At 39.0% G+C, this 27387-nt stretch overlaps 1 protein-coding gene across 2 annotated transcripts; it reads left to right on the top strand.

Annotated features, from left to right (window-relative positions):
• Positions 1–5635: 5635 nt before the first annotated feature.
• Positions 5636–18718, top strand: nxpe3 (neurexophilin and PC-esterase domain family, member 3). 2 transcript variants are annotated; one of them, XM_036582467.1, is made up of 6 exons: positions 5636–5994; positions 11554–11732; positions 14032–14765; positions 15012–15082; positions 16134–16334; positions 16461–18718. In XM_036582467.1, the coding sequence occupies exons 2-6, from the start codon at positions 11640–11642 to the stop codon at positions 17048–17050; spliced, it is 1689 nt and encodes a 562-aa protein (XP_036438360.1). In that variant the 5' UTR covers positions 5636–5994; positions 11554–11639; the 3' UTR covers positions 17051–18718. The 2 variants fall into 2 exon arrangements, with proteins under 2 accessions (XP_036438360.1, XP_036438277.1); XM_036582384.1 differs by having other exon boundaries at positions 13996–14765.
• The last annotated feature ends 8669 nt before the right edge of the window (positions 18719–27387 follow it).

Here is a 27387-nt window from a genome sequence, read left to right as displayed (position 1 = left end):
CACTTCTGGTGTATTTACAAATGTACATATTCTGATGTTAAATGTTCAGCAAACAAAAAGTCTGAATTTGTTTTTGATGTACATTCTGCTTCCAAATAGGTTCCCTTATTAAAACATGCTCTGATTAAATGTTACAAAACATTTCCAAAGTTAGCATTCATGCTAATAGTGAAATATTTGAGCACATCCTCACTGAGAACATCTACTGTCCATTCCTGCGCTGTTTTTAACATGCTCTTGGTAACTTATCCTCACCATTTCCCTTCATAACTTGTCAAATTTGTTATTTTATTCTGCTAACTTGCTAGTCAGCAAACAAAATACTACAAAACTAGCAACAACAATAAAAAAGGGCGGTACAGCCTTAAACCAGATGAAACAATTCTTCTAAAAGTTTATGTTTCTTAGGTTAGGTTAGCTTTCAGAGGTTCACTAAATGTGTCATATTCATTTATTTTGTATAAAGAGCTGAACCTAGGTGAACATAAAGCCCTGGGAACTTAGAACCTTGGGAATCTAGAACCTTGGGAATCATAGAACCTTGGGAACATAGTTACGCTCTCGTAATTTGCAACATAGCAAATCGAATGATGTAGTTTCGAAATGTTAAGCATTTTAAAAGTAGTTTACTGCTATGGCTTTTAAACAGTGTCGTCTACCAATATTTGAAATGTGAAACGCGTCAGTTCACAATGATTCCTGGGCAAGTTCTGCTGCCGAAGTTAACATTTGTGTTCACTCGATCCCTCGCTCCCCCGAGGGCTCATCTAATAAACTTTGCCTGGGCTAATGAAGTTATTGAACTCTTAAACTGGTACCCAGATTCCTCCATAGGGGAAATGACAAGGACAAGTGGACTAGGGCTGGTTAAAATAGCAGAGAACAGTATTAAAATGGTGGCGTGTCTTTAAAACTGAGAATAGAGGTTCTATATTACTATCAACTCTTCCTCTCCAAATAGATTCTTCTACCAGAGTGGTCACAGTAGCAGAGTATGAGCAGGTCAAAAGGGAGAGAGTGCAGAAGAAGGAGGAGAGGAGGCAGGCACTGGAGGCCAGATTTAGAGAATGGGAGGAGAAAAGAGCTGAGAAGAAAGCTAAGATAGAGGAGCAGACACAGGCACTGAAGGCCAAGCGGAGAGAGGAAGAGAAGAACATTGCTGAAAAGAAAGCTAAAAAAGAGGAGAAGAAAAAGAATGAAAAGAAAGCCTGCTTAGCTCTACATGGCAGGAGGATGAATTCCATGGCATTATATTACATGCTAACAGAAGATGTTATGATGCACTCGGCCCGATTTGATGCAAAAATGCTTGGACGGTTCTGAACGTTTCATATCATCAACGTCTGAAGCCAAAATGATTTAAATTCAAAATGATTTCATCCAGCAAAAACATCATCCGAAGAGTCTTTACTGATGAGAGATGACATCACCATTTCCTAGGTTAAAAAGGTGAATTTCATGAAGAAAAAATGGCAAGTTTATTTGTTAATATCATTTTTATGCATGTTAGCGTAAAATCTAAAAACTGTTGTACAGTGCTTTGTTAATAGGATCTCTAGAAATATTAGCTAAACCTATCCTAGCTAATATTGGTTAAACATGTTTGCCTTCATTTGCACACTGTACTACTAAAATAAACAACTCCCCCATGAAAAGTGGTCCACCATATATCATAAAAAAATGATGTCATATAAGCTTAACAAAATGGATGCCCTCATGACAAACAGATGTTATACCCACACACCAGTCACAAATCACACTAAATTGCACATACTTTTCCTTGATGTACATAGCTATTATGTCCTGCACCTAAACTAATCAGATGTTCTTTAAAAGCTAAGAAATTTCCACACAGTTAACTGCATCACATGCCCAACTGTACTACTGAAAATTTCAGTAAAACTAAAAATGTTTAGCCAAGTGTATAGGCGTGCTGATCAAGGCAGTAAGACTAAATTCTAAAATTTCTGGTTCTAAAATGTGCTGTTTGTTTATTGTCATTCACCTAAAATCTCTTCTATCTGCATCTCCTCCAGCAGTAACACCACTAACCTTTGCACCTCCCAGTAGTAAAGCCACTGACCTCTGCACCTCCAACAGTGGTAACACCACTGATCTTGCATGTCCTCCAGCAGCAAGACCTCAGCAACTCCTCCAGCAGTAACACCCCTGACCTCTGCATCTCATCCAGCAGTAACACCAGTGAACTCAACACCTTCTTCAGCAGTAAAACTGTTGACCTCTATGGCTCCTCCAGTGGTAACACCCCTGACCTCCATATCTTCTCCAGTAATACAACCACTGACTTCTACACCTCCTCTAACAGTAACACTACTGACCACTACACCTCCTCAAGTGGAAACACCATTCACCTCTAGACTTCCTTCAGCAGTAACACCATTAACCTCCACAGCTCCTCCAGCAGTAACAACCTTGACCGCTGCACCTCCTCCAGCAGTAACACCACTGACCTCAACACCTCCTCCTGCGGTAATACCAATGACATCTGCATCTCCTCCAGTAAAACCATTGGCCTCTATGGCTCCTCCAGCAGTAACACCATTGACCTCTGCATCTCCTCCAGTAGTAACACCACTGACCTCAACACCTCCTCCTGCGGTAATACCACTGACATCTGCATCTCCTCCGGTAAAACCATTGGCCTCTATGGCTCCTCCAGCAGTAACACCATTGACCTCTGCATCTCCTCCAGTAGTAACACCACTGACCTCCACACCTCCTCCAGCAGTAACACCACTATTGACCTCTACACCTCCTCCAGCAGTAACACCACTGACCTCTGCATACCCTCCAATAGTAACACCACTGACCTTTACACCTCCTTTCTGATGATACTGCTGCAGCTGCTGATGCTTTGATGACTCTGTCGCCATTGGCTTGGTTATGGGGGCTTTACCCGGATTTTTCTGTAAAGCTGCTTTGAGACAACGCCTGTTGGAAAAAGTGCTATACAAATAAACCTTGACTTGACTCCAGCAGTAACACCACTGACCTCCGTATCTCCTCCAGCGATAACACTGCTGACCTCTACACCTCCTGCAGCGGTAACACCACTGCCCTCTACATCTCCTCTAGCAATAACACCACTCAGAGGTATGCAGATGTTAAATACACACACTATTTTAAATTACAAAAAATTTGTCCACTTCTCTTAATTATCAGACATTTTCTTCTTATTGTATATATCCCGTATTTGATGCCCTGCAGCTGAACTAATTAGATGTACACATTCTACCATCTCTTTGGTAAGCTAAGAACAGAATTCAGCTAACTGCATCACATCACAGACTGTCCAAGGCCTGGTGATCAAGCCAATAATTTAAATCATACCTGAGAATATACCTGAGAGAGCAATTATTTTCAAGTTAATAACTCATGCTGGTTCTGAAAACATCACATTTAATGTAATTCCCTTTATACACTTATTTCTTGATTTCTTGCATTTCTGGACAAACACATCTTTCAGATAGCAGTCTGGACTAAGAGTCTTTATCACTGCCCTTTTTATAAGAGGGCAGGTACATGCTGGTCAGATATAGAATGGCTTTTACTGATTGCTAAGCAACACCTTATCACTCCAGCAGTGACCAGCCTATCCCACCGACTTCCACTAATGCTCTTGTGGCTGAATGCGATCAAATCCTCACAGCAATGTCCCAGCATCTAGTGTAAAACCTACCCAGAAGAGTAGATGCTGTTACTGCAGCAACAGAGGAACAGACATCCTGTAAATACCCTTCATTTCAGAGAAAATGGTGAATGAACAGTCTGCAAACTTTTGGACACATTGGCTGCATCCAGAAATTTCTGCCACTGGTCCTCTCCCACCCAGTGACAGTATGTATGAACCAGACCCAGTCTTTCTTTATTGCAGGAAGTTTACAACAACATACAACAACCAACAGCCAGGGGGTGTACTTACACATTAAATAAATCATGATCAATATGTAATTCCGAAGTCCTTTTTGCTTTCTTGTTCTAATATTTTTTAAATAGTGCCATATTCTGTAATCAGATGGAGGAAATGTAAAGTTTGGCTTATATTCAGACCATATCTTATGTATGAAAAGGAAGTGACTTTTAATATTTTATACAATATATATCCTGTTAAAAGTGTTTTAAAGAGATTTTGAAATATCCATTTTTTTTTTTTTACCAGTGTACTTATAAGTGTTTTGGATTGATGTGGAAAAGGCTGGACCATGTATTACATTGGATTACAATACTTAATTACTATGGGTAAATTATATTTATACTTATAAGTACACTGGTAAAAAAAATGGATATTTCAAAATCTCTTTAAAACACTTTTAACAGGATATATATTGTATAAAATATTAAAAGTCACTTCCTTTTCATACAACATTTATTACAAATTGTCCATGCTTTACTCCAATGTATGTTTCCGAATACAAAAGACCAGTATGGTTGTTAAATTTTCATTAGATATGATTTTCCTAAAATATTGTTATTATTATTATTATTATTATTATTATTATTATTATTATACGTTTGTACATTTATATGTAAGGTCATTAGTTTCCCCATAAAAAACACCATTCCCCATGACATCCATATCACTATTTGCTGAACCCTTAAAAAGCTGCAACATTTGTTGAGGTATAGCATCAAAAACTATAGCATATTCTCTGGTTGTGACTGTCAATCCAGTATATTAAGAAATTCATTGTATGTCAACAAAAAGCCATCAGCAGTGAAGGGCTGTTTCCCTAGCTGCCGACAGGAACCCCTGTCTCTGCCAGTGTCACTTCCGGATCGGCTGCTCGTGCGGTGGACGGCGGGAATGTGCGAAACCGCGCAGGCGCAATGACGCAAATCTAAGCGTGCAGTGCAAATTACCGAGGTGTTTGTAGGAGCTGCCCACACAATTTGTGATCTAGGTGAGCAAACATAGATCGCCACAAACATTCAGCACGGTAGAGTTCACTTTCACCACATAGGGAAACTAAAGGATTTAGTTACTACTTCCTACATCATTGGTTGTTTATTTAAAATATGCAGAAGAATAGAGAAAATAAGAGTAAGAGAAAGACATAAAAAGGAAAAGAAAAAGCCTTTTTGCCTTCTTGTTTTATTTATTTATTTATTTATTTTTTGCATTTTTTTTTAAAATAGTGCCATATTCCTTAACCTCATGGAGGAAATGTGTAAAGTCTGGCTTATTTTCTGACCATCTCTTTTTACCTAAGTGATATTTACCCATAATAATTGGTGTTGTACAAAAATACTTTGATGTTAATTATAGTATTGTATTCCTATGTTATTGCGGTAGCAGTAATAATTTAAACCGCTCAGTGTTTTGCTTTATTGAGCATCTTCTACTTCAAATATTACAGCTTTCGAGTCGCAGCTTTATTAGTTTTCTGTACTGTCGTGGATAAACGTTTATTTTGAAGCCATAACGTGACGGTCAGGCCTGTGGAGTTTAAGTGAGAGACAGTCCAGTCTCTGAAGAGGAGGACAGGACCATCATCTCAAACGGCTCAGGTGTGGCTTTATTTCTGGACTGAAATCAGCTCGAAATGTTTGAAAGTGACGCTTCTGTCAAACCGTCCTCTCGCGCCTCTAAGCTTCACTTCCGGGGACACGCTGTGGAAGGCAGAAGGCAGAAGCTGGGGGGCTGCTGCCTATAGCACTGTCAGCCCACCGTTACCCTCGTGGTGGCGCTGGTGCTGTGGGCGGTGTTTACAGGAAGGGAAGCGAAGCAGCAGCTCGAATCATTTAGAAACGTTAGACTTTCCTGCAGCCCGTCTCTTCACGCCCAGGCCTGCGGAGATGTGGGGATGTCGGGATGTTTTTCTAAACCCGGAGACTCTCTGACCGCGTCCGGCAGGAGTTCAGTCTGTGGTTGGCAGCGATTCTCGTCGTTTACCACAGCAGAGCTGGACAGCACTGGACGAGCAGTGAGACCAAACCTCGGCATCTCTCCTCAGAGCACTTGCATCGAAGAAGGTGAGAGAGGGAGAGTCGGCACTGAGCAGATTTCAGATCTCAGTCTTTATGCACATCCTCATGTAGCTCTGAGAATAGCGGTGCACGTAGCCTGAAGGAAACGATGTCCTTAGTATTTGTCATATTGCACAGTCAAGAACGACAACCGTGTCATATAAACACAGAAGAAAGAACAGAGAATATTAAACAATATAAGTACAAGACAACGAGGTTCTCGGATTGTCATGTAAAAGTCTGAAATTACAAAGTCAGCATCCTTCGAGGAGAACCAGTATTGGAGATCATTACACAAGATACGAGAGTAAACACAGCTAAAGAAAATATGTCCTCTTGTTTAAATATCAGGTTAACAAAATCTGCTATTATTTTTCTCCATATTAAATTTGAATCTTAAGAATTCATTTGAGGGGCAGATGTCATTTAACATTTCAAACTGAAGCTCCTTGGCCTTTAGGTAGAATAGAAAATGAAATCTATCCAGTTTTTATCTGATTACAACTTTAGCCTCATCCTTTTGTATTTGGAATTATCTTTTTATAGCATAGGGACAATATCAAGTCAAGTCAAGGGGCTTTTATCGTCATTCCATCTATGTACAAGTACACAGTGGAGTGAAATTACGTTCCACCAGGAACAACACAGTGCAACATGGAACAAAAGTACAAAATTACAAAAGTACAAAATATTAAAGTGCGAACGTGCAGACAGACACAAAAATTAAGCTAGAAACAATACAATAAATATGATAAATTAAACAGACAGACACAGTAAACAGACAGGACAGTGTAGCACAGACCACAGCACAGATTTCTGGACATGAGGTAGTGGAATAAGGTGCAGACATATTTAACATGTTGTGATCTGTAAGTTACGTCAGATAACATACATAAACACAGCAGTTACTGAGGTAGTAAAACAATATACTTTACTAATAGCCTGTCATACGTTTTTATTCCTACGTCTATCATCTAAAATCAAATAATCCCAAACGTATAGTGCTGATACATTTGGAGTGATTCTTGAATGCTGCAAAATTTGAAGGAATGGCATTAACAACAAAGGAAAACTGTTTAGGATGGCAAAAGAAATTGAATTTGCTGTAAAAACGCACTATAGTCAAGAACAGTGCCATAATCATCCATTAAATGACATATTGACCGTATACCTTTTTTAAACAATCCTTAAAGATCACTGACCTAGTGCAGGGCTCAGGAACCCAAATGTTAAGAAGAGCCATTTTGTCCTTTCAACAATAATAAAGCCACCTTGGGAGCCACACCATTTTATGTCCATTTTAGCATCTTGACTGTAAACCTGTCTCAGTATGTGCTAATGTACTAGTATAAGATAAAAAAAAATAATATTAACAAAAATGCAGACTTACTTTGCTCTGCTTTAAGGTTTAGCACAACTATAGCCGCAACTTTTCTCACATCTCCGGCAGGAAACAAAAGTAGAACAGTTTCTTGTAAAATGTCTCTCAACGTTTGTCTTTTTACAAGGCTGAACTCAGGTTCTCATTCTCCAGCTTCTTGTTCGTATTTTCCTGTTACACCTTAAATGGTGCCTGAGGTACCAGAATGTAACTGCTGCACCATTTAAGGTGGACCAAGAAAATACGAACAAGAAGCTGGAGAATGAGAACCTGAGTTCAGCTTCGCAACTTTTTAGTGTTTGACAGTTTCTCGTTGCAGATTAAACATATCGGGAAACCAGCAGTAGTGATTGTAAATACAGATAAGTCCGTTTGTCGCTGTAACACATATCTGTTTTTCCATAAAGATGTTTTATGAAGGGATAAATTGTACTTATATACTAACACCCAACACAATAAAACCTGCTGTTGAAATGTTGAACAAAATCAAAATCACAACTGAGAACATAGTTCAACCCTCTGACTTTTTAAAGAATGATGTAGGAATCCAAATCCAAAGGCTACTTGTATCCAAAAGAAATATTTTTAACCATTTAAGTTTTAACATGCCATTCACTAATAAAAAAATCAATAACAATAAAAATCAATAACATTCAGTCCACCATCTTCATACTGTTAACCGTTTCACCTTTCCTGGTATAATGTAACTTATTTTTCCAAATAAAATTGATTTAAAAAGTTATGTTTTTAATTGTTATGTTGTCATTGCTATGTTTTTAACACCATAGGAAGGTACAGCTAAGGATACAACTGGGTAAATCACCCTAGAGAGACTTTCCATTTTCCATTTCAAAATCCTACCAAAAATAGAAATATCTCTTTGTAACCAACTGCTAAGAATATCTTTTGATTTTTTTTAGATTGTCCTCAAAATTATTTTTAATCATTAAATCCTTATCTTTTGTAATACCAATACCCAAATATTTTATTGCATGCTTAACTGGAATGTTCTCAATTGAAGTTAGAAGGAAATCATGAATGCACATAAGCTCACATTTAGTTATATTCAATCTTTAAACAGAAGCATCTACAAAGATATTAACTAGGTTAATTGCCTTTACTGGTTGCTCTGTATCTTTAAGAAAAAGAGTGGTGTCATCTGCCAGTACCAACAGATCGACCAAGGACTTTAAGTTTAGCTACACTGTTGTCATTTCTCCAAGGCTATGTTTGCATTTTTCCATGGCTAACATCTCTGTAGCCAGGATAAATAGTAGGGGTGGGAATCTTTAGACACCTCATGATTCGATTACGATTCAGGGGGCTGCGATGCGATTATAAAACGATTGTCGATGCATCTCGATGCATCTTTTTTTCTCTATACAGGATTTCTATCTTCCTACTGTCTAAAAACTTGGTAGTTTTAAAGCAAAGTATTTGTAATGATCCATAATACATTTACATTACATTACATTTTCGAGACTGGACGCTGAATCTCGGCTCCAAAGTGTGCAGCATAGCGCGAAAGCCCTGGTTCTCAACGACTGAGAACAGACAGCAGGTCACATAGCACCGAAGTCCGGCCTCGCCAGTAGCGAACGAAAAAACAGAGATTCAGACGAACATTTGGAGGACTTATTCGCATTTATAAGCAGCGCGGTTGGTTAAATCTGCAATGAGAGACTTTCTCTAAAAAGTTGCGAAAATGAACTCGCTTGTCTTTCTAATTTTCCCGTTCCACCTTAAATCTTGCAGCAGTTACATTCGGCGCCTGAGGCAGAATTTAAGGTGGAACGGGAAAATTAGAACGAGAAGCAAATGAGAAGCGACTTCAGCCTCGTAAAACAGCCGGATGCTGAGACATTTTACAAGAAACTCTTCTAGTTTTGAAGGAAGGTTTTCTGGCGGAGATGGGAGGAAAGCGGCTGTAGCTAAAGCTTAAAGCAGAGCGAAGTAAATCTGCGCTCTCGTTTATATTGTTTAGCCTATACTAGGACATCAGCACATACGGAAACATACTGGGCATCAAATGTTGTGGCTCCCAAGGTGGTTTGACTTTGTTGAAAGGACAAAATGGCTCTTCTTATCATTTGTGTTGTGACTCCTGACCTAACCTGGCTTTAATGCAGAGGGAGCCGGTCGGATTTCTCGCTCATCCAGTGGTGGTTTTGGTATGTGCCGCCACAGACTGTCCGGGCGCTGCATTTACCCACTTCCAGTTCCACCTTTTTCGTTCCGTCAACATTACGTTATAAATTAAATATTTAGAAAATCGATTTTTAACATTTATGAATCGATTCAGAATCGTTCACGTCCGCATCGCGATGCATCTAAGAATCGATTTTTTCCCGCACCCCTAATAAATAGTAAGGGTACTAACGGGCACCCTTGTCTAGTTCCTTGCTTAATATTAAATCTTGAAGAAGTTCCATTAGAGAATGAGACTGAGCTGTTATTATCTTTATACAACATCTTTGCAACATTCATAAATCTGGCACCAAAACAAAAATGTTGTAAAAAATAATAAAATTCAATCGTGTTCCACTGAGTCAAATGCCTTTTGGAAATCCAAAAACAGAATAAAACTTATCTATCCAATCACTATACTCAATTAATTCCATCACTACCCTGATGTTATCATGAATAGACCTGCCTCTAAGAAAACCAGATTCACTGATAAATTGAGATAAATTAGCTTTAAGATGGTTTGCAAGCACATGTGCAAGAAGCTTGTAGTCACTAAGTAATGTTATCAGATGCAGGTTTTCTGTAAATCTAGGGTCTTTGCCAGGCTTAGTTGACAGAGTAATCAGTCCTTGCCTCATTATGGCTGAATCTCCTGGATACATTCAGCAAAGACATTAAAAATTATTTCCATAAAGTCCTTCTAAAAAAATTTAAGCCCATTTGCACCTGGAGCCTTACCTGTAGATAGTTGCAGAATGACAGAATCAAGTTATTTAATAGTGAGAGTTTCTTTCAATTTGATCAATGTTATTTTTTTTTATTTTTTCAAAGAACGTTCTGCACTGTTTAGAAAGAAGAAGTTTATAGCTGACTGTAATAAGAATATATTTCCTCGGTCACTATAATCCCGATTTAGGATTAAAATTTCCCACATCATTGATAAAATAGTTTAATAGCGCAATTTCTCTAATGTACTGAAGTATGAAATTATCTTATTAGATCATTTGGTAGTTGTTTCTTGACTTTACTTAAGGTCTTACTGAATGCAGTGGAATACTCTCTAATTTTGAATAAAAAAAACTCCAGTTTATTTCTGTGAGAATCTCCAGTATTATTTTTACTTTCTTCAATTAAAATGTTTATATGACTACAAAATTCTTCAGTTACCAAAAGGTCTACATTAAATTTCCAATAACCTTTGCTGAATGAACTACAAGACAAAGTTTTTTAACCAGTGTCCATTTTCATGTACTTTTGAACATATAACTTTCCCTGGCCAATTGTTAAATAAAGTAGAGCATGTTTAAAGATTTAGCCAATCACGAGATGCCTGATGGTGTCGGCCTCTGTGATGAACTGCTTGCTCAAATTTTTGTTTTCATCATAGTTAGAAACAGCGTTTTGATGTGTGAAAAACATTTAAAATAAGACAGAAATAAAACATGTCCATAAAAGAACTGTGTCGTGGTGAAGAGCGTGGCCCTGGCCCACTCGTGGCATCTATAAACAGATAGATCTTTGAGATAGCAAAGTCCAGTTTCCATTTCATCACACTGGCCAACATGCATTTATATATAATAGGCTATCATGCTAAAACTACTCAAGCACTCTACTGTCCCATGGGAAGAAATACACAGTTAACATCATATCACACAATATAGATTATATTGCAGTATAGATTTGTTACAGGACCAGAGTTTCATTCTTTCTTTCCCTCCAATATCTGATCCTGTATTTTCTGCATCATGTTAGCCCCTGTAGGGATACCAGGCATCGGATCGGCGTCAAATCTACTTTTGTTGGATTTCACTCTTTGTAATCAGTTGGTGGTGTTTCAGGCCATAAATTATTTGTCCACATTAGATTATCTGGGTAACTTTAGGACCAATTAATTATAGTTTTTCTGGATTTTTGAAATAACTTTTATTCAAAACATTTGTGTGAAACAAAGAGGAACAGACATTCATGTGTGTTTTCTGTCATGTTCTTCTCATCAGGTGGTGAATCTTCTCTGTGATTTTTGCTAATGGCTTGGCATTGTGTGCTGTGATGCTGTGCTGGAGGATGGCACAGAGACCCAGCCATGGAGGGACGCATGCCCAAATTTGCCCCCATCCTAATTCTGTTGGCATTATCAGGATTTGTACTGCTCATACTCAACATCACCTCAATGGAAGTGAGTACATATTACAGCACATTTGGAGCAGAACGTGTCCACATCGGGTGGACGGTGCCAGAGCATTCTAGAGTCATTCTAAGCTTGACTGTTCTTCTGTATTTATTACTATACTTTGAATTTGAACCAGCGTGCGTAGAAATTGCTGCCAAAACTAACAAACAGATTAAGCAGGAGCCAAACCAAAACATGTTTCAAGTGATGAAGGCTGTCTCTTACTAAAACAGTTTCTGAAACTAAAAAGAGTGGCTTGAGCGACAGCTGTAGCAAACTATATCTTGGATTGCTACAGTATTGGGTCCCAGGCTGGAATATTTGTTTAGTTTGTTCTGCCATTTTTAAAATGGTGTTTTGTGTTTTCTGGAAAAGGCATTACCACATTAAAGTATCATCATCTCTTAGCTGCTGCAGTCAGTTGATTGTTTCTGGCATAGTTATATTTTGGGATTTGCCTTTCTGTGCTAACACGCTCTCTTAACTTTATCCCTGCATTAGATCACACTCACATTAGTGCATTGATGGCACAATGCAGAGGTCGAACCACTCATGCTATTGACCTTTTTAATAGCTGAATAGAGGTAGATGAGATAAACTAGGATCAAGCAAAGCATATAAGGCCGGTGAGGCTACACGTTTTCATTCCAAACAAGCTGAAGCACATCTGACTCCACTTGTTTAATTAGCGAAGTGATGATAAATGCATAAATTAATAAATAAATGACAGAGATATCTCAGCTATGTAGCCAAGTATTTGTCGGTCAATGTAAAAGGCTGCAGTGTGTTTTCATATAACTTATTCTCACAGATTATTTAATGTGTAATACATGTTGTTAGCGACAAATATTGCATATCTGAATCATACTGCACTTTTTTAAATTCTGATGACAGCCCAAAACCTATGCACAGATAATAGCTCAATGTTATGAATGTTAGTGGCACAATTTTATGTGATAGAACTGTGGGGTAAGGGTTAGAACTGCAGTGGGTTGCTATCACACTGGCATTTGCTGACTTGGCCTGCTGGAGCTAAAATTAGCCACGCCTGCTCCGTAGCTAATGTATGTCATTCAATGCCTAGTGGACACAATTACAGTGGTGTGAAAAAGTGTTTGCCCCTTCCTGATTTCTTATTCGTTCGCATGTTTGTCACACTTAAATGTTTCAGATCACCAAACAAATTTAAATATTAGACAAAGATAACACAAACACAAAATGCAGTTTATAAATGAAGGTCTTTATTATTAAGTGAAAAAGAAATCCAAACCTACAGGGCCCTGTGTGAAAAAGTGATTGCCCCCTAAACCTAATAACTGGTTGGGCCACCCTTAGCAGCAACAACTGCAATCAAGCGTTTGCGATAACTGGCAATGAGTCTTTTACCACACTGTGGAGGAATTTTGGCCCACTCATCTTTGCAGAATTGTTGTAATTCAGCCACATTGGAGGGTTTCTGAGCCTGAACCGCCTTTTTAAGGTCATGCCACAGCATCTCAATCGGATTCAGGTCAGGACTTTGACTAGGCGACTCCAAAGTCTTAATTTTGTTTTTCTTAATCAGAGGTGGACTTGCTGGTGTGTTTTGGATCATTGTCCTGCTGCAGAACCCAAGTGCGCTTCAGCTTGAGGTCACGAACAGATGGCCGGACATTCTCCTTCAGGATTTTTTGGTAGACAGCAGAATTCATGGTTCCATTTACCACAGCAAGTCTTCCAGGTCCTGAGACGAGCCTTTATGTTCTTTTTGCTCAGCAGTGGTTTTCGTCTTGGAACTCTGCCTTGCAGGCCATTTTTGCCCAGTCTCTTTCTTATGGTGGAGTCATGGTGGGGGCAATCACTTTTTCACACGGGGCCCTGTAGGTTTGGATTTCTTTTTCCCTTAATAATAAAGATCTTCATTTATAAACTGCATTTTGTGTTTACTTGTGTTATCTTTGTCTAATATTTAAATTTGTTTGGTGATCTGAAACATTTAAGTGTGACAAACATGCGAAAGAATAAGAAATCAGGAAGGGGGCAAACACTTTTTACACACTACTGTATGTAGAATTATAGCAGTTAATGTTGAAATAGAGCACAGTTATGTGTGATTTCAATTTTGAGTGGAAATTTTAATGTTTGAATTCTGTAAACCCTCTATGATTACTTGGAAACAAAATCCATAGGGCTCCATGTAACTGAGGTACTCAAGCCTTATTTCAGGTTTTTCATTGCTTGTTTGTTTCTGTGAGAAATTCAGATGTCTCCTCCTTCTCTCTGCTTGCAGAAGCTGAACTGTCAGACAATGTCTGCTTTCTACCAGATCCAGAGCAGCATCCACTCAGCCTTTAAAACACCTGAGGTCTTGCTGTCGGTGGAGCTCAACCACACGTACTGCGCCCGCCTGGGCCGGGAGCCCACTGCAGAGGAGGCCAGAGAAGAGAGCGATCTCCTCAATTCCATTTCCTGGCCTGGACCCCTGGTGCCAGGACTCCCTCTGCGGCTCAGTAGTGACCCTGCCCAAAGCTACTTTGTGATCAGGGGGCCAGCGGAGCAGCAGGAAGGTGGTCAGTTGGTGGTGGACGTCTATATGCTGAATTTCATGGGGCAGCCTAAGAAGCATGGGGGAGACTTTCTGGTGGCCCGTCTGCATTCACCAGATCTGGGGGCGGGCGTGGTGGGCCAGGTGCATGACCACCAGAACGGCAATTACACAGTGCTGTTCCCATTGCTGTGGGCAGGAGTGGTGCAGGTGGAGCTCACTATGGTGCACCCCAGCGAGGCGGTGGTGGTGCTGAAGAGGCTGAGGGAGGAGCAGCCAGACCGGGTGTTCTTCAAGAGCGTTTTCCGTTCCGGCTTCCTCTCTGAGACCACTGTGTGCAACCTGTGCCTGCCCCACAAGGAGCAACCTCTCTGCAACTTCACTGACTTGCAAACTGGAGAGCCCTGGTACTGCTACAAGCCCAAAATGTTAGGCTGCGACACCCGAATCAATCATTCAAAGGGAGGTTATAAGAAAAACCTCCTTACAAAAAATGAAACTCAGTTCTTCCAGAGGTAAGCTGGCAGTGTTCTACAGCTTTTTGTAAATAAATATGACATTTACTAAGTTTTTATTTCAGTTTTCTCAATTTTAACAGTTAAAATTTTAATAAAAATACTGGGTTCCTAAAAAATTGCTTGCCTTTGAAGTTTGAATAAGTTTTACTTCATGATTTTGCCAAATTGTTCAGTAGTTTATCCACCTACTTGCCTTTGACATGCAGGGATAGGAAATTAATATTTTTTTTTATTTTGTTTCAGTGGTGTAAATATCAAGGTTCCTATACATTCCTCAGGGATGGACAATGTGACTGTACTGCCTGCAGAAAAGGGTATGTTTTGTGTGAAATATATGGTCTTTGCAATGTGTCAACTAACAAGCCATTTACAAATAAATAAAACAAAGTGCAACTTAATTATAGCTACACTGCAGTTAGTCAATAGGCTGCATGTAGCAACTACCAACACTAAAGTACGAGTGAAATGTATGTAAAGTTGAAATGCAAAAAAAAAAAAATTCCTTTAGTAATAAAAAAGAGTCATTCCACAATGCTATGTTTCTATTTGTAATTTTAGGTATAATGAGTTTTTGAAAAAAATAACAGTGGATGTACAATGGAAAACACACTTTTAGTCTGTACAAAAGGTGTTGTTGATCATAACGTAGCACTGATTTTTCTTGTATGTGTTAAAAAGAAAGAAAAAAAACACATAAAAGTAATCTATAATTTGCCTTGGAACAAAACCTTGAAATTACACATCTGTTTCATTAAGATATTCAAAAGTTCTGAAATATGTCCGTTTTGTTGTAGTGTCTTCATTCATAAGTATTACTATCAGAACATGCTGGTATTTCTATGCTGGATAACTACATCTCTTTCTCAATACTAAGAGAAAAGCATGTCTACATGTCTAGCATGTCTCTTCTTGGAAGGCTTTACACTCAATGTTGGCATTACAATGAGGGTTTGATTGCATTCAGCCACAAGAACATTAGTGAAGTCACATACGAATGCTGGATTAATTCTGGATCACAAACACATTCAAACTTATCCCAAAGGTATCTGATTGTGGTCTGTTACTCCAGAGAACACAGCTCCACTCCTCCACCCCTCTAGCCAGTGCTTGGCAGTGTGCTGGGTGACCTTAGGCTCATGTGCAGCTGCTCCAGAGAATCCCATTATTTTTGTAGTGCTTTTCTGTGGAGATTATACAAGTTGTGTGTGCAGTTGAACAACTGTGTTAGCAGTGGGTGCACATTAAAACAGCTGTTTGCACTAAAAGGAGTGTCTTTTGGATACTGTATTTTGGAGGGACAATTTAGAATACAGTGCATGTCTGACACAATTGCTTTTAAAATGTATAATTTTCTCTCTTTTAAAGGTGTAACCAAAATGAAAAGCAATAATTTCACCCCTGCGGGATACTACTATCATGATTCCTGGAGGCCTTTGAGTGGAACAGTCATGCGCCAGTTTAATGACTCATCAGCCATAACACAGTGTCTTAAAGGGAAGATTATATACATGTTTGGAGACTCCACTGTGCGGCAATGGTTTGAGTACCTCAATGCCTTTGTTCCTGGTAAGAACATTGTTGAAAACCTCCTCTATCACTGTCATTCGTTCTAACGGATTTGTTTCACTCTGCAGTCCCGCCATTAATGTTCTGTTCATTTCTCTCCCATCACTACTGTCCATCTGTCTGCAGAACTAAAGGAGATCAACCTTCACAGTCCTAAGAACGTGGGGCCTTACATGGCAGTGGACAGTGGACACAGCATACTACTGAGCTACCGCTGCCACGGGCCACCCATCCGCTTCACCTCCGTGTCCTCCCCGGAGATGCACTATGTAGCTAACGAGCTGGACAGGATACGGGGTGGCTCAGACACAGTGGTGCTTGTGGGCGTCTGGTCTCACTTCAGCACCTTCCCTGTTGAGGTGTACATCCGGCGGCTCCGGCACATCCGCAGGGCTGTAGTTCGGCTCCTGAACCGCGAGCCGGCCACTTTGGTGGTTATCCGCACAGCCAACCTCCAGAAGCTGGACCCCGAGTCCAGCCTGTTCAACAGCGACTGGTTCTCTCAGCAGCAGGACGTGGTGCTGCGCACCATGTTCCGAGGGGTCAATGTCCAGATGCTGGACGCCTGGGAGATGACACTCGCCCACCATCACCCCCATCTTCTGCATCCACCCCCTACCATCATCAAAAACATGGTGGACTTAATCCTGTCCTACGTCTGTCCAGTCAGGAAAAAAAGAGAAGCACCTAGTAAAAGACTGAAACGTGACCCGTGAGGGTGTGAGTCTGAAACAGACCTGGCTCTTTAAGAATTGTGATAAAAATTCTGCTTCGTGCCAAGTGAATATTAATTTTCCAGTCAGCAATGAATGAACATGCTCAAATTTCCATCTAATTCTGAAAATAAACACTTACCACATGCAAAGTAATTAACCGTGAACCACAATTTAAAGGTGCATCAAAGCAACTGTTTGCCATCAGATGATAATTACCAATGAAGACACCTTCAGTGATAGCCATTCAGTTTTTTCAGTGGTGTTAAGCTGGATAGGTTGTTAGAGATTCAATGGCAGGCTGCTTATCTAGCTCAATAGCGTTTTTATCCACCAAGCACAAATCACCATTATGGAGGCCAAGAGTGTTACAGATTTATGTATAGGAGGGTTAAGCCTTTACCAAAGGGGTCTCGGGCCATGCTCCTCCAGCAGAATGTTTTTAATGATTTGTTTATAGTGTATTAATCACAGATCTTTTACGACCTAAACACTATGTCTGTCCACCAGCACAGATCAAACAGGTATTAAAAAGGTATTGAAGTCAAACAATGCTATCTCCTCTCTCTTGGATGAGCTGCAGATTCTAAATATGTTGTTCAAATACACAGATTACAGATTGGTACAGTCTCAGTTTGTGCAACCAGACAGTGTGATTTTGTTCTGTAGTTGGGTTTACATGTTGAAAAGTTTGGGTCACTTGGCCACAGTAAAATCTGACAGCACAAAACTACATTTTCTCAGTTATTATTTTATTTAGTCTCACAAATGACAGGATTAATATTCCAAATTCATCATTAATATTAACTGAAAGCTTAAACATCACTCACTCGCTTTCTTCTTGATCAGACCTGCTTCTTCAGCTCTGTCAGTCTCCTTCACCTTCTTTCTCTCCATCTCCTTGCCTGGTTAGTGACAGTATTTTTATTAAACTCAGATTTACAAGAATTCAAGGATTAATGAGTTTTTGTTTGAGTAACTGATGAGAGTTCCTCATTGTACCATTGTTTTCAGTAAAACAATGTAAGGCTAATACTGGTATCATTGTTTTGAAGTACTTAAAGGAAATATGAAAACAAATAATCTGTCAAACGCCAGCTATATTAACCACAGTTTGCACAAATCCATATCTTAGGTGGATATCCCGTACAATACCCATCACTGTTTACTATATGAGAAGGTCGACTGGTCATCTCTGGCTCTGCGGGAGACACATTGGCTTCTTTTTATCTATAAAGCACTTACTGGCCATCATGCATCACAAAAAAGCTCAGTGTAAATAATGCAGTTTATCAGACTTATTCCAGTGACTGGGTCACTCTTCAGGTGCCGAGAGCTTTTCCTGATCTGGGAAAATATGCTTTTAGATACAGTGAACCACCGAGCTGGAATGCATTTACAGGAAGCCTCACTACAGCAAGCTTTGCTCCCGGTTAACTCTTAGTCTCTAACCACCTCCACTCAGCCCACAACTATTTAACTTGATTTTAGTTAACTTTTAATATGTTTTAGTTATTGATACACTTTTATTATTCTTTTTGTTTTATTATCAACTTTTACATCTTAGTTACTGCTAAGTTGTTTTACATTTTCTATTCCTTTACTTTATTATTTATTTATTTATTTTATCCTTATTTGGTCTGCAGTTTATTAAGTTATTATATTGTTGCAATTTTAATGGTTTATTGATTTTTATTTTTTTTACTATTTAAATTTACTATTATGATTATTATTTGATATGTTTTTACAATCCGATTTTTTCTTTTTTGGTTCGGCTACATCGTAAATGAGGGTCTTCCTCAGTGTTCTCAGAGTTTAAATAAAGGTTGATTGATAGATATCTTCACTTTGACTACTTACTGATTCAGACTGTGTATAATATAATTTGAATAAGACCTACTCTTTAATTTAGTACACTTTTAGTTAAAATCCTGTCACAACGGTTGCCAACAGTTATTTCACAGAGTGAGTAGCGCCAGAGCCCCTCCCCGAATTCTGATTGGCTTACAACTTACGAGGTCTTACCATTGCCTCTCCTGTTACGTTAGAAAGTCTTTGGTAGCACCACAGAGGCAGTGTTGGATTAGAGCAGCAGCAGCAGCGCCTCGCCTGGTTGGCACCCTGCTCTTACTGTATATTGTGAATTTGGAGACACGATGGCACAGTTTAATAATGAAGAATGAATGCAAAATACTGTTTATGACATGAATGAATGATGTACGTTCATTTTGGAGGTGGCATTTCAGTATACAAGTAATGCAAGAAGAGTGCACATTGTTTGTATTTGCCTACATATGGTCCAATCTGTAATGCTGTGTACAGTATTTGTTCTGAGAATACCAGCAGCTTCGTTTGATTTTCAAATGGTCTTTTTTTTGTCTGTTTCCTTTTCTCAGAAATTCCTTCTTGACAGCTTCTCCTCCTTTCAGACACAGTGTTGTCTTGTTAAGTTGCCTGACATGGTGTCATTAATTGGCTAAACTGTGATGTGTGACTTGAGTCAAATCAAGCTGTTCATCTGATCTTTGACAAATGAAGCAAATAATTAGCAAAGTCGCGTTTTAAAATTGGAGATCAGCAGAGGTATTTTTCTGCCTTGTGGCGTTAGTTAATCACAAATCTGGTCTCCTTAAAATTAAGCAAAGAATTAGCAAAGACATGTTTATAACTTAACTTGAAAATCAGAACTTTTTATCAAAGTGATTTGTCTGTTTTGTTGCATTGGTTGACCAAAAGTTTAACCAAACACTGATGGCTTTTGGTTTTGTAGTCATGCACTGCAGTAATAGCTCCAACGAAGGGCTTTGGCCAAATGTGAATCAAGCAACCATGGAAGTGGAATGTTCTACAGCATTTACTATGTTATGCAATTCCTAAAACTTTTGTAAGTTATTGGCATTTGGGCTTCCACCTCGTGTCATGTGCTCATTGTTCCTGTGTACTATCTATAGCTGTTCCTCATAACTGAGAGTAACTGATGAGAGTTCGTCATTTCCAAAACTGGTGACCAGTTTCTAGTGAATATGGTCAGTGAACTTGTCAGCTAGTGTATTACATATCCCCTTCGACACGACAGAATAGGTTAGTATTAACACTGAAGGTAAATATTTATTATGTTGAATTTTTAGCTCAAGATTGAGGAACATGATGATTAATAATGTTCTGTCCTCATGGTGACTGCAGAATTTGCAGAACTGTTGAATGAGTTTAATGAATTGAAGGACTGGTCTATTTTTCTGTGATTATGGTGTATGGAATCCTACATTGTAAACTGATGCAAATGCATTGAAATTCAAATTCAAAAATATATATACACACACACACACACACTGACACAATGTTAACTTACCAAATGATATGTAATGTCCCAGTGAAACTGTTTAGGATGCTACATGTCATACACTATGCCAAATTACATCTTAAAGGTTTTTCTTTGATGCTAATTTTTTACCATGTATTTATTTCTGAAGGTGATCAGCCTGCAAACATTGCACAAAATAATAAACCTGCTTTGCTGTCCTTTACCAGTGCTGCTGTTTATTAGGCTTTTCATTGTCTATCATGAGTGGAGTTGATCATCTAGTTATTCTTTTTTTGTGTTGTATTTATTTCAGCAGGAATTAAGAAAGTGTAGTTTAAAAACCTACTAGATCAAAGTGATGCACTACTTTGATTACTGACAATAAGTTTGTGTAGTAACTAATGAGGAATGTTTCTAGATTAGCTCTAAACACCAGGAAGGTGGAAGTGTTTCAGACAGAGCTGGAGAGGAGAGGACTGTGAACCAAGTTGGGGCCACACGAAGGTAAAGGTTTAGGAGACAGCGCTGTTAGTTACCCCTCGGCTAAATAGAAAAAAAAATGTACAAGTTTGGTGCAAAAGTCTAAGACCACCCTTCAATGATTTAATTTTCTGACAAAATGGCTATTAGCTAAGTTATTAATTTTTTTTCCAAGGAAATCTGTAGGAATATTTCTCCACACCTCCAAACGTCAGTCTTAGAAGTTGGTTGCATTTTCTGCTTCTTAGAATCCATGTAATCAACATTATGATGTTGAGGTCTGGACTCCAGCAGCTTCTTTGTTTGATTTGCAAATAATCTTTATCATCCGTTTCATTTTCTCAGTAACAGCTTCTTGGTAGCTCCACATCCTTTTAGACCCGTAGTGATGGGTTGTCATCTCACAGTGGAAGGACAGACAGAAACACCTGTGGTTTTTTTCAGCTCTGAAATAAGAGGGGAGCATGATGTACTGTTTGTTCTGATGGTGACAGTTTTGGAAAATCCTGTTTTTTTTTAACTTATTTTCCTTTTACTTTCTCTTCCTTATGCAAATGGGTTATTTTATATCTAATCTCACCAGGAATGTCTCCAGAAAAAGGAATACTTGTACTTAATGGCTGGGCTGGAAATTAAATCAATGAAGGGTCACCTTTGATTTGTTCACAGTACTGTACATTAACCCCCAGCTAGTCTGTCTATGTGTATATATAAATGCAGAGTGGCTATATAAAGTACCTAAGCCAGCAGGTGTGTTTGTTTTGCCACATCTGTCACCTGATAAGTGTCCATTAGTGTGTTTATATAAACACTAGCGCTCTTCTCCTGTAGAGATTTTCACAACTGCAACAAATGTGCCATAATAACTTCTGAATAGCAGCTCATACGTATTTAAACCAGGAAAAGGCTGATTTTGGCCTGATCAACGTTGAAGTGCTGTGTCTTATAGGGATGAGCAGCTGAATACTGAAGTATTTACATGTCCAATCCTTTTCTTTTCTTTTGAGAACATGTCTTCACCAAATAATATCTATCTTTTGGAATTAGTTGTTTTCTGGTAATAAATGCGGCGAATCATTTTGTTGAGCTACTTTACCAAAGTACTTTTACTCTTTTAATATGAAGCAATGCTGTTGTATGACAATGGTTGTGGTTGTTGACTGGTAGAGTTGTTGTAGAAGTTAATTAGAATAAGCTAGACAGAGAAGTACACATTGGAGGAGGTGGCTAGGTTTATTTCAATATGTCTTCGTACAGTGTTATCACCCTCAACTGGCCTAAACAGTCTCCCCCTCTAACTATCAAGGTTATGTACCAGTGATAGAGGCACAGAAAAGTACAGGACATTCTAAGATGACCTAAGAGAGAATCAGGCCTTGGAGACAGAATGACTGTTCTGACAGACAGAATAAGCATATAAAAGTTAGACAATTAACCCGTTTCCAACACTGAGCCCAGGCAGTGATTTCCACTACAGAATCGTGCCTGTTTTTAATGCAGTGCCACTTGAGGACCTGAAGATCACAGCCAGTCAATACTGGTTTTTGGTCTTGTCCCTTGCATGCAGAGATTCCTCCTGATTCTCTGAATCTTTTAATGATATTTTGTACTGTAGTTCTTTGGTATTTTACACTGAGAAACGTTATTCTTGAATTGTTGCACTATTTGCCTGTGCAGGCTTTCACAGAGTGCTGAACCCCTCCTCATCTGAGTCTTCCGAAGGCCTCTCAGGGATGTTCTTTTATACCCAATCATGCTACAGACATGTTGCTAGTTAACCTAATTAGTTGTGAGGTGTTTCACCAGAGCTGCGTTCAGCCTCGACAAAATGTAGCAAAACGTTGATTTAAACTGAAATGGTGGTGCGTTGAACACTCTGTGTTATGCAAACGTTGCAACTACGGCAGCTGAGAGGGCCAATCTTAGCGTCCTTTTCAAAGAATTTTCGGAGCCTAATGAAATGGGTTTAAACGCATGATTATTACTTCAAAATACGTCTTCTAATGTCTTTAGTAGTTGCATACACCAAGCTGCAGTGGCTGCATTTAACTTCATTGGACTTTATTAGAATCTGTTGTATGCATTGTGTTTTATATGGCTGGGTTTGTATACATGTCACTGCTGCTTGGGTAACACCCTGGCGCTGATCAAATGAGAGAACACATACCTCAGAGCCTGTTGCCTGTTTTTAAGCATTACGTAACTTTACCAGTCTTTTGTTGCTCCCAACTTTTTTGAAACGTGTTGCTGGCGTCAAATTCGAAATATCATACATTTTTCAAAAAGCAATAAAAGTTCTTAGTTGCAACATTTGGTATGTTGTCTTTGTATAGCTTTCAATTAAATATATGGTTTAAATGATTTGCATATCAATGCATTCTGTTTTTATTTACAACCCAATTCCAAAAAAGTTGGGACACTGTGTAAAATGTATCCATCATCTATCCATCCATCATCTAAACCGCTTATCCTTCTGGGTCACGGTGGGGTGCTGGAGCCTATCCCAGCTGTCATTGGGCGGAAGGCAGGATACATGTAAAATGTAAATAAATGTAGATAAAAACTGAATGCAATGATTTGCAAATCTCACAGACCCATATTTTATTCACAATAGAACATAAAACACATATCAGATGTTGAAAGTGAAAAACATTAACTCATTTAGAACTTGATGGCAGCAACGCATCTCAAAAAAGTTGGGACAGGGCCATGTCTACCATTGTGTACCATCCCCTCTTCTTTTAACAACAGTCTGTAAAAGTCTGGGAAGTAAGGAGACCAATTGCTGGAGTTTTGGGAGAGGAATGTTGTCCCGTTCTTGTCTGATGTAGGATTCTAGCTGTTCAACAGTCCTGGGTCTGCTTTGCTGAATTTTTCGTTTCATGATGTGCCGAATGTTCTCTATTGGTGAAAGGTCTGGACTGCAGACTGGCCAGTTCAGCACCTGGACTCTTCTTCTGAGAAGCCATGCTGTTGTGATGGATGCAGTATGTGGTTTAGCGTTGTCTTGCTGAAATAGGCAAGGCTTTCCCTGAAAGAGACGTTGTCTGGATAGGAGCATATGTTGTTCTAAAACCTCTGTATAATGTTCAGCATTGATATTGCCTTTCCAGATGTGTAAGCTGCCCACGCCATGGGTACTAATGCAACCTCATACAAAAGAAAAAAAATTATGTAACTCAAATACACAGACGTTTACAAATTCAGGGACACTTCTTTACAAATACACAAATATGCCAAAAGCAGAGGGAGAACTGCCTACCCTATACTCAACTAGAAGTATTGTAACTTCTTTGAAATAATGACTCATGCAAAGTAAAACTACTTTTGCTTAAAACAACTTGAGTAGAAGTATAAAAGTACCATAAGCAGCAGCTCAAAATGTACTAACACAGAATACTAAAAATACCAAAACATTTAAAAAGTAAAACTGCAGAGAAAACATTTAATACAGCCAGCATCTATCAGCATATGAACTTCTTCAGGTGCTATTCTTTTCATTGTGACTCTCTCTGTCTAAAGTACAATAATAAAGTTTAAAAGTCAGAGGTGTTACCAATCTGTGATGAAACACTTTTAGTGACTAAACTGCTAATGACTAAAATGTAAATGAAGAAAAAAATATTTTTGGTGACAAATGTACTCAGTCAGAAGTAAAACTATTATCATATAAAAATACTCAAGAACATACATAATTCATCAAGATTGTACTTGAGTACGTGTACCTGAGGAACGTTACTACCAGACATGGGCGGGTAGTTAGAGTTACTTAAGTAACATTTACTCAAGTAAACTTCTGATTGCCTTGTTTGATAGTTCTATGTTAGTTCTATCTTGTGTTAAAATCACTAAGTGAAATTGGGGTGAAAGTGTCATCTAGCAAAATCCCCATATTCCATCAGGTATCAGTCTTTCAACAGACGGTCTCTTGACCCTGTACTTGTACAACAGACAACTCGCTGACTTAAAACACACATATATTAGAAGCTGCTAAGAAGCTGCTTGAGTTTCTATAATAAGGGTGAATTTGAATTCTGTCTAGTGATCAGGTTCACTTGGTTTCATTTATTATTGCCATAACTCTTATTGCTTCTGCTGTGTTATTGTTTTGTTTTCTGGCATCAACCAGAAGGGGATGGGTTCCCCTTTGTTGAGTCATGGTTCTTCTCTCTTGCTCTTAGAGAGTTTTTCTCTTTGCCACTGTTGCACTTCTCAACAAGCAGTTAGACTTGGATCTGTTAAGCTACTTTGTGTCTGCAGCCTTCATAAATGGGCTGTATAGATAAGTCAGTGGTTACAATACAAGTAAATGGGTTTCTGTTTTTTCACTAGGGAAAAAGAGAAATACGTCTAAATTGTTGTCTGGTAATCAACTGTGGGCTACAAATGTAGATAGAGATTAGTGTGGAGTATTAAGTTATGGGAGTCAAAAATATCTGGATATGCCAGCAGTTAAAGGATTAAAAGTATATTTTATTAAGTCTTATTTAATTTATACTGAAATTGGCACATTTCTAAGTATTCTACTGCTTTGCATCAGAGCTTATTTTGCTGTTCAGCAACAGGGCCCATCCTTTATGTGTTATCCTTCTCTGTTGTTACATCTTTTGGGGCATAAGCTCTACATCAGGGATGGGGAAATAAGGGGTGGAGTCCAACACAGTTTGTTTTCCCTGCCTAAACACACCAACTAATCCTGGCAATTAGCTGCGCAGGAGTTCCCCACCCCTGCTGTACATCCCGGTGAAGAGGACTTTTGGAATGTTATCTTAGGGTATGAAGTGTTATTGAATATGAAGTAATCAAGCATAATATGTATTCAGGTTTTTAATGTTGCATTTCTGCATTTTATGTTAACATATCCCATTTTATGTTATCCCAGCTGCCCAACAGGGAGGAAATTCATTACATATTTGGGCACAAAACATTTCTATTTTCGGTCTGAGGTGTAACTTCATCCAGCAATGGCACCGTCTATTATCACGAGTTCACACTCTTCGCTGAAAAACAATACTCACCAATAAATCAAAATCAAAAAAGTTATTGTGAATTCAGTGCATTTACCACCTTGTCTGACAAAACAGCACCTCATGCGTTAGAGACAACAATTATGGGATGTAGGATGTCCAAAGCCTTGGCATGTCCTGAGTCTTGACTCAGCATTAGTCTAGGTTGAGGCAGTGGAATTAGTTGTAATTGTCTGTGTAGACATTTTATTCTGGAACAGTCATTTGTTGTTTCTTAGGACTAGAGAGCTGAGCAAAACAAACTGGTTGAGCACAGAAATTGACATGCTATTGACATGCACTTAAATTACAGCTAGGATTTATTTACCTTTATAAGTCACACAAAACACCCAGCGCTCACCCAGAAATAACAGGCCTAAACAAGTGAAAATGTACACTTTGTTCAGAGGTGAATTGTGAGGCAGGAGCCATTTGCCATTAAATGTGAAATATGATATGGCATGTGTTGTCTGGGACACATGCATATGAGTGCTGTCTCACTGCTGACCTCTGATGGCTGAACAAAGCCTGAGCATGATTTACTGTTCCCAGAATGGGCACACACTGCAGGCAGCCAATCCCAAAGCAAAGGTCACTGACAGGCAGACGGTCTTAGAGGAGGCATACAGGTTGAATGAAAGGCCAGCGGAAGGCAGGCAGAGAGCCAGAGGCACCACCCTTCACTAGCTCCACACTGCCATCCAGAGGAGGAGAAATGCATGTTCCTGTGTTTTGCCTTTTATTTCTAGCACTAAAGTGCACACAGAAGCAAATACAGTGACAGCATGAAGCGTAATCTTCATCATATAAAGCAACATAATAATAGTGCAGCTCAGTAAATGTGTAGTTGAAATATATTGTGGTCTTTTTTAATTAGGCCACAAAATTGTGATTAATCTAGTAATAAAGAACAGAATTGTGAATGTCACAAACATTACAGTCTAAGGCCTTTAGTTTCTGGAGTGGCTTAGCTTAGCTTTATGTCTAAGTGTATGAGTGCTGAGACATGACACATCCTAAAATGTACTCCATAACAAAGTCAGCTTTTTGTACGCACATGTGCCGGCCCCCCAAGGCCCACCGCTGTGGTAAGTGTGTTTAAGAAACACTGAAGGCACTTACTGCAGTACCTCAGTCACTGGTCACATGCCTGTGGTTAAATGAGGTGCAAGGACATGTTTTTACAATGGCTCCTTCACCGGGCTGTACTTTTTTTCTTGGAGTGAGATTCCAGTGGGGCAGAACGAGGGACCCCAAACAGTGACAGCCATCAAAATGAATTCCAAATACTGTAGAAATACTTCCACTATAGAAAGAAAGTAGGCTTACAAACTTCCTGTTTTTTGTACTCAACTTTATAGAGGCTAGTTGCACAATGTTTTTATGTTGACTGTAGGTGAATTTGCTCCAGACAGACTATATACAGACCATAAACAGACTATAAACAGACTTCCCTCTTTACATAGGTGTTAGGCTGTATTGGCTACTGCACTGCCAGACACACCCATAAAACTGTCGAACATTTGGGAATTATCATCATCTATCCTTTACCT

Source organism: Colossoma macropomum, unplaced genomic scaffold (genome assembly GCF_904425465.1).
Source record: "Colossoma macropomum unplaced genomic scaffold, Colossoma_macropomum, whole genome shotgun sequence".
NCBI lineage: Eukaryota > Metazoa > Chordata > Actinopteri > Characiformes > Serrasalmidae > Colossoma > Colossoma macropomum.
Note: the sequence above shows the minus strand (reverse complement) of the source record. Positions and strands in the feature narration are given on the sequence as shown.

Excerpts from the sequence above, each read along its gene's own strand:
- nxpe3 (XM_036582384.1), top strand. The coding sequence starts at position 11,640 with ATGGAGGGACGCATGCCCAAATTTGCCCCCATCCTAATTCTGTTGGCA. Across the intron at positions 14,766-15,011 it reads GAAACTCAGTTCTTCCAGAG|TGGTGTAAATATCAAGGTTC; the intron begins GTAAGCTGGCAG and ends ATTTTGTTTCAG. Across the intron at positions 15,083-16,133 it reads TGTACTGCCTGCAGAAAAGG|GTGTAACCAAAATGAAAAGC; the intron begins GTATGTTTTGTG and ends TCTCTTTTAAAG.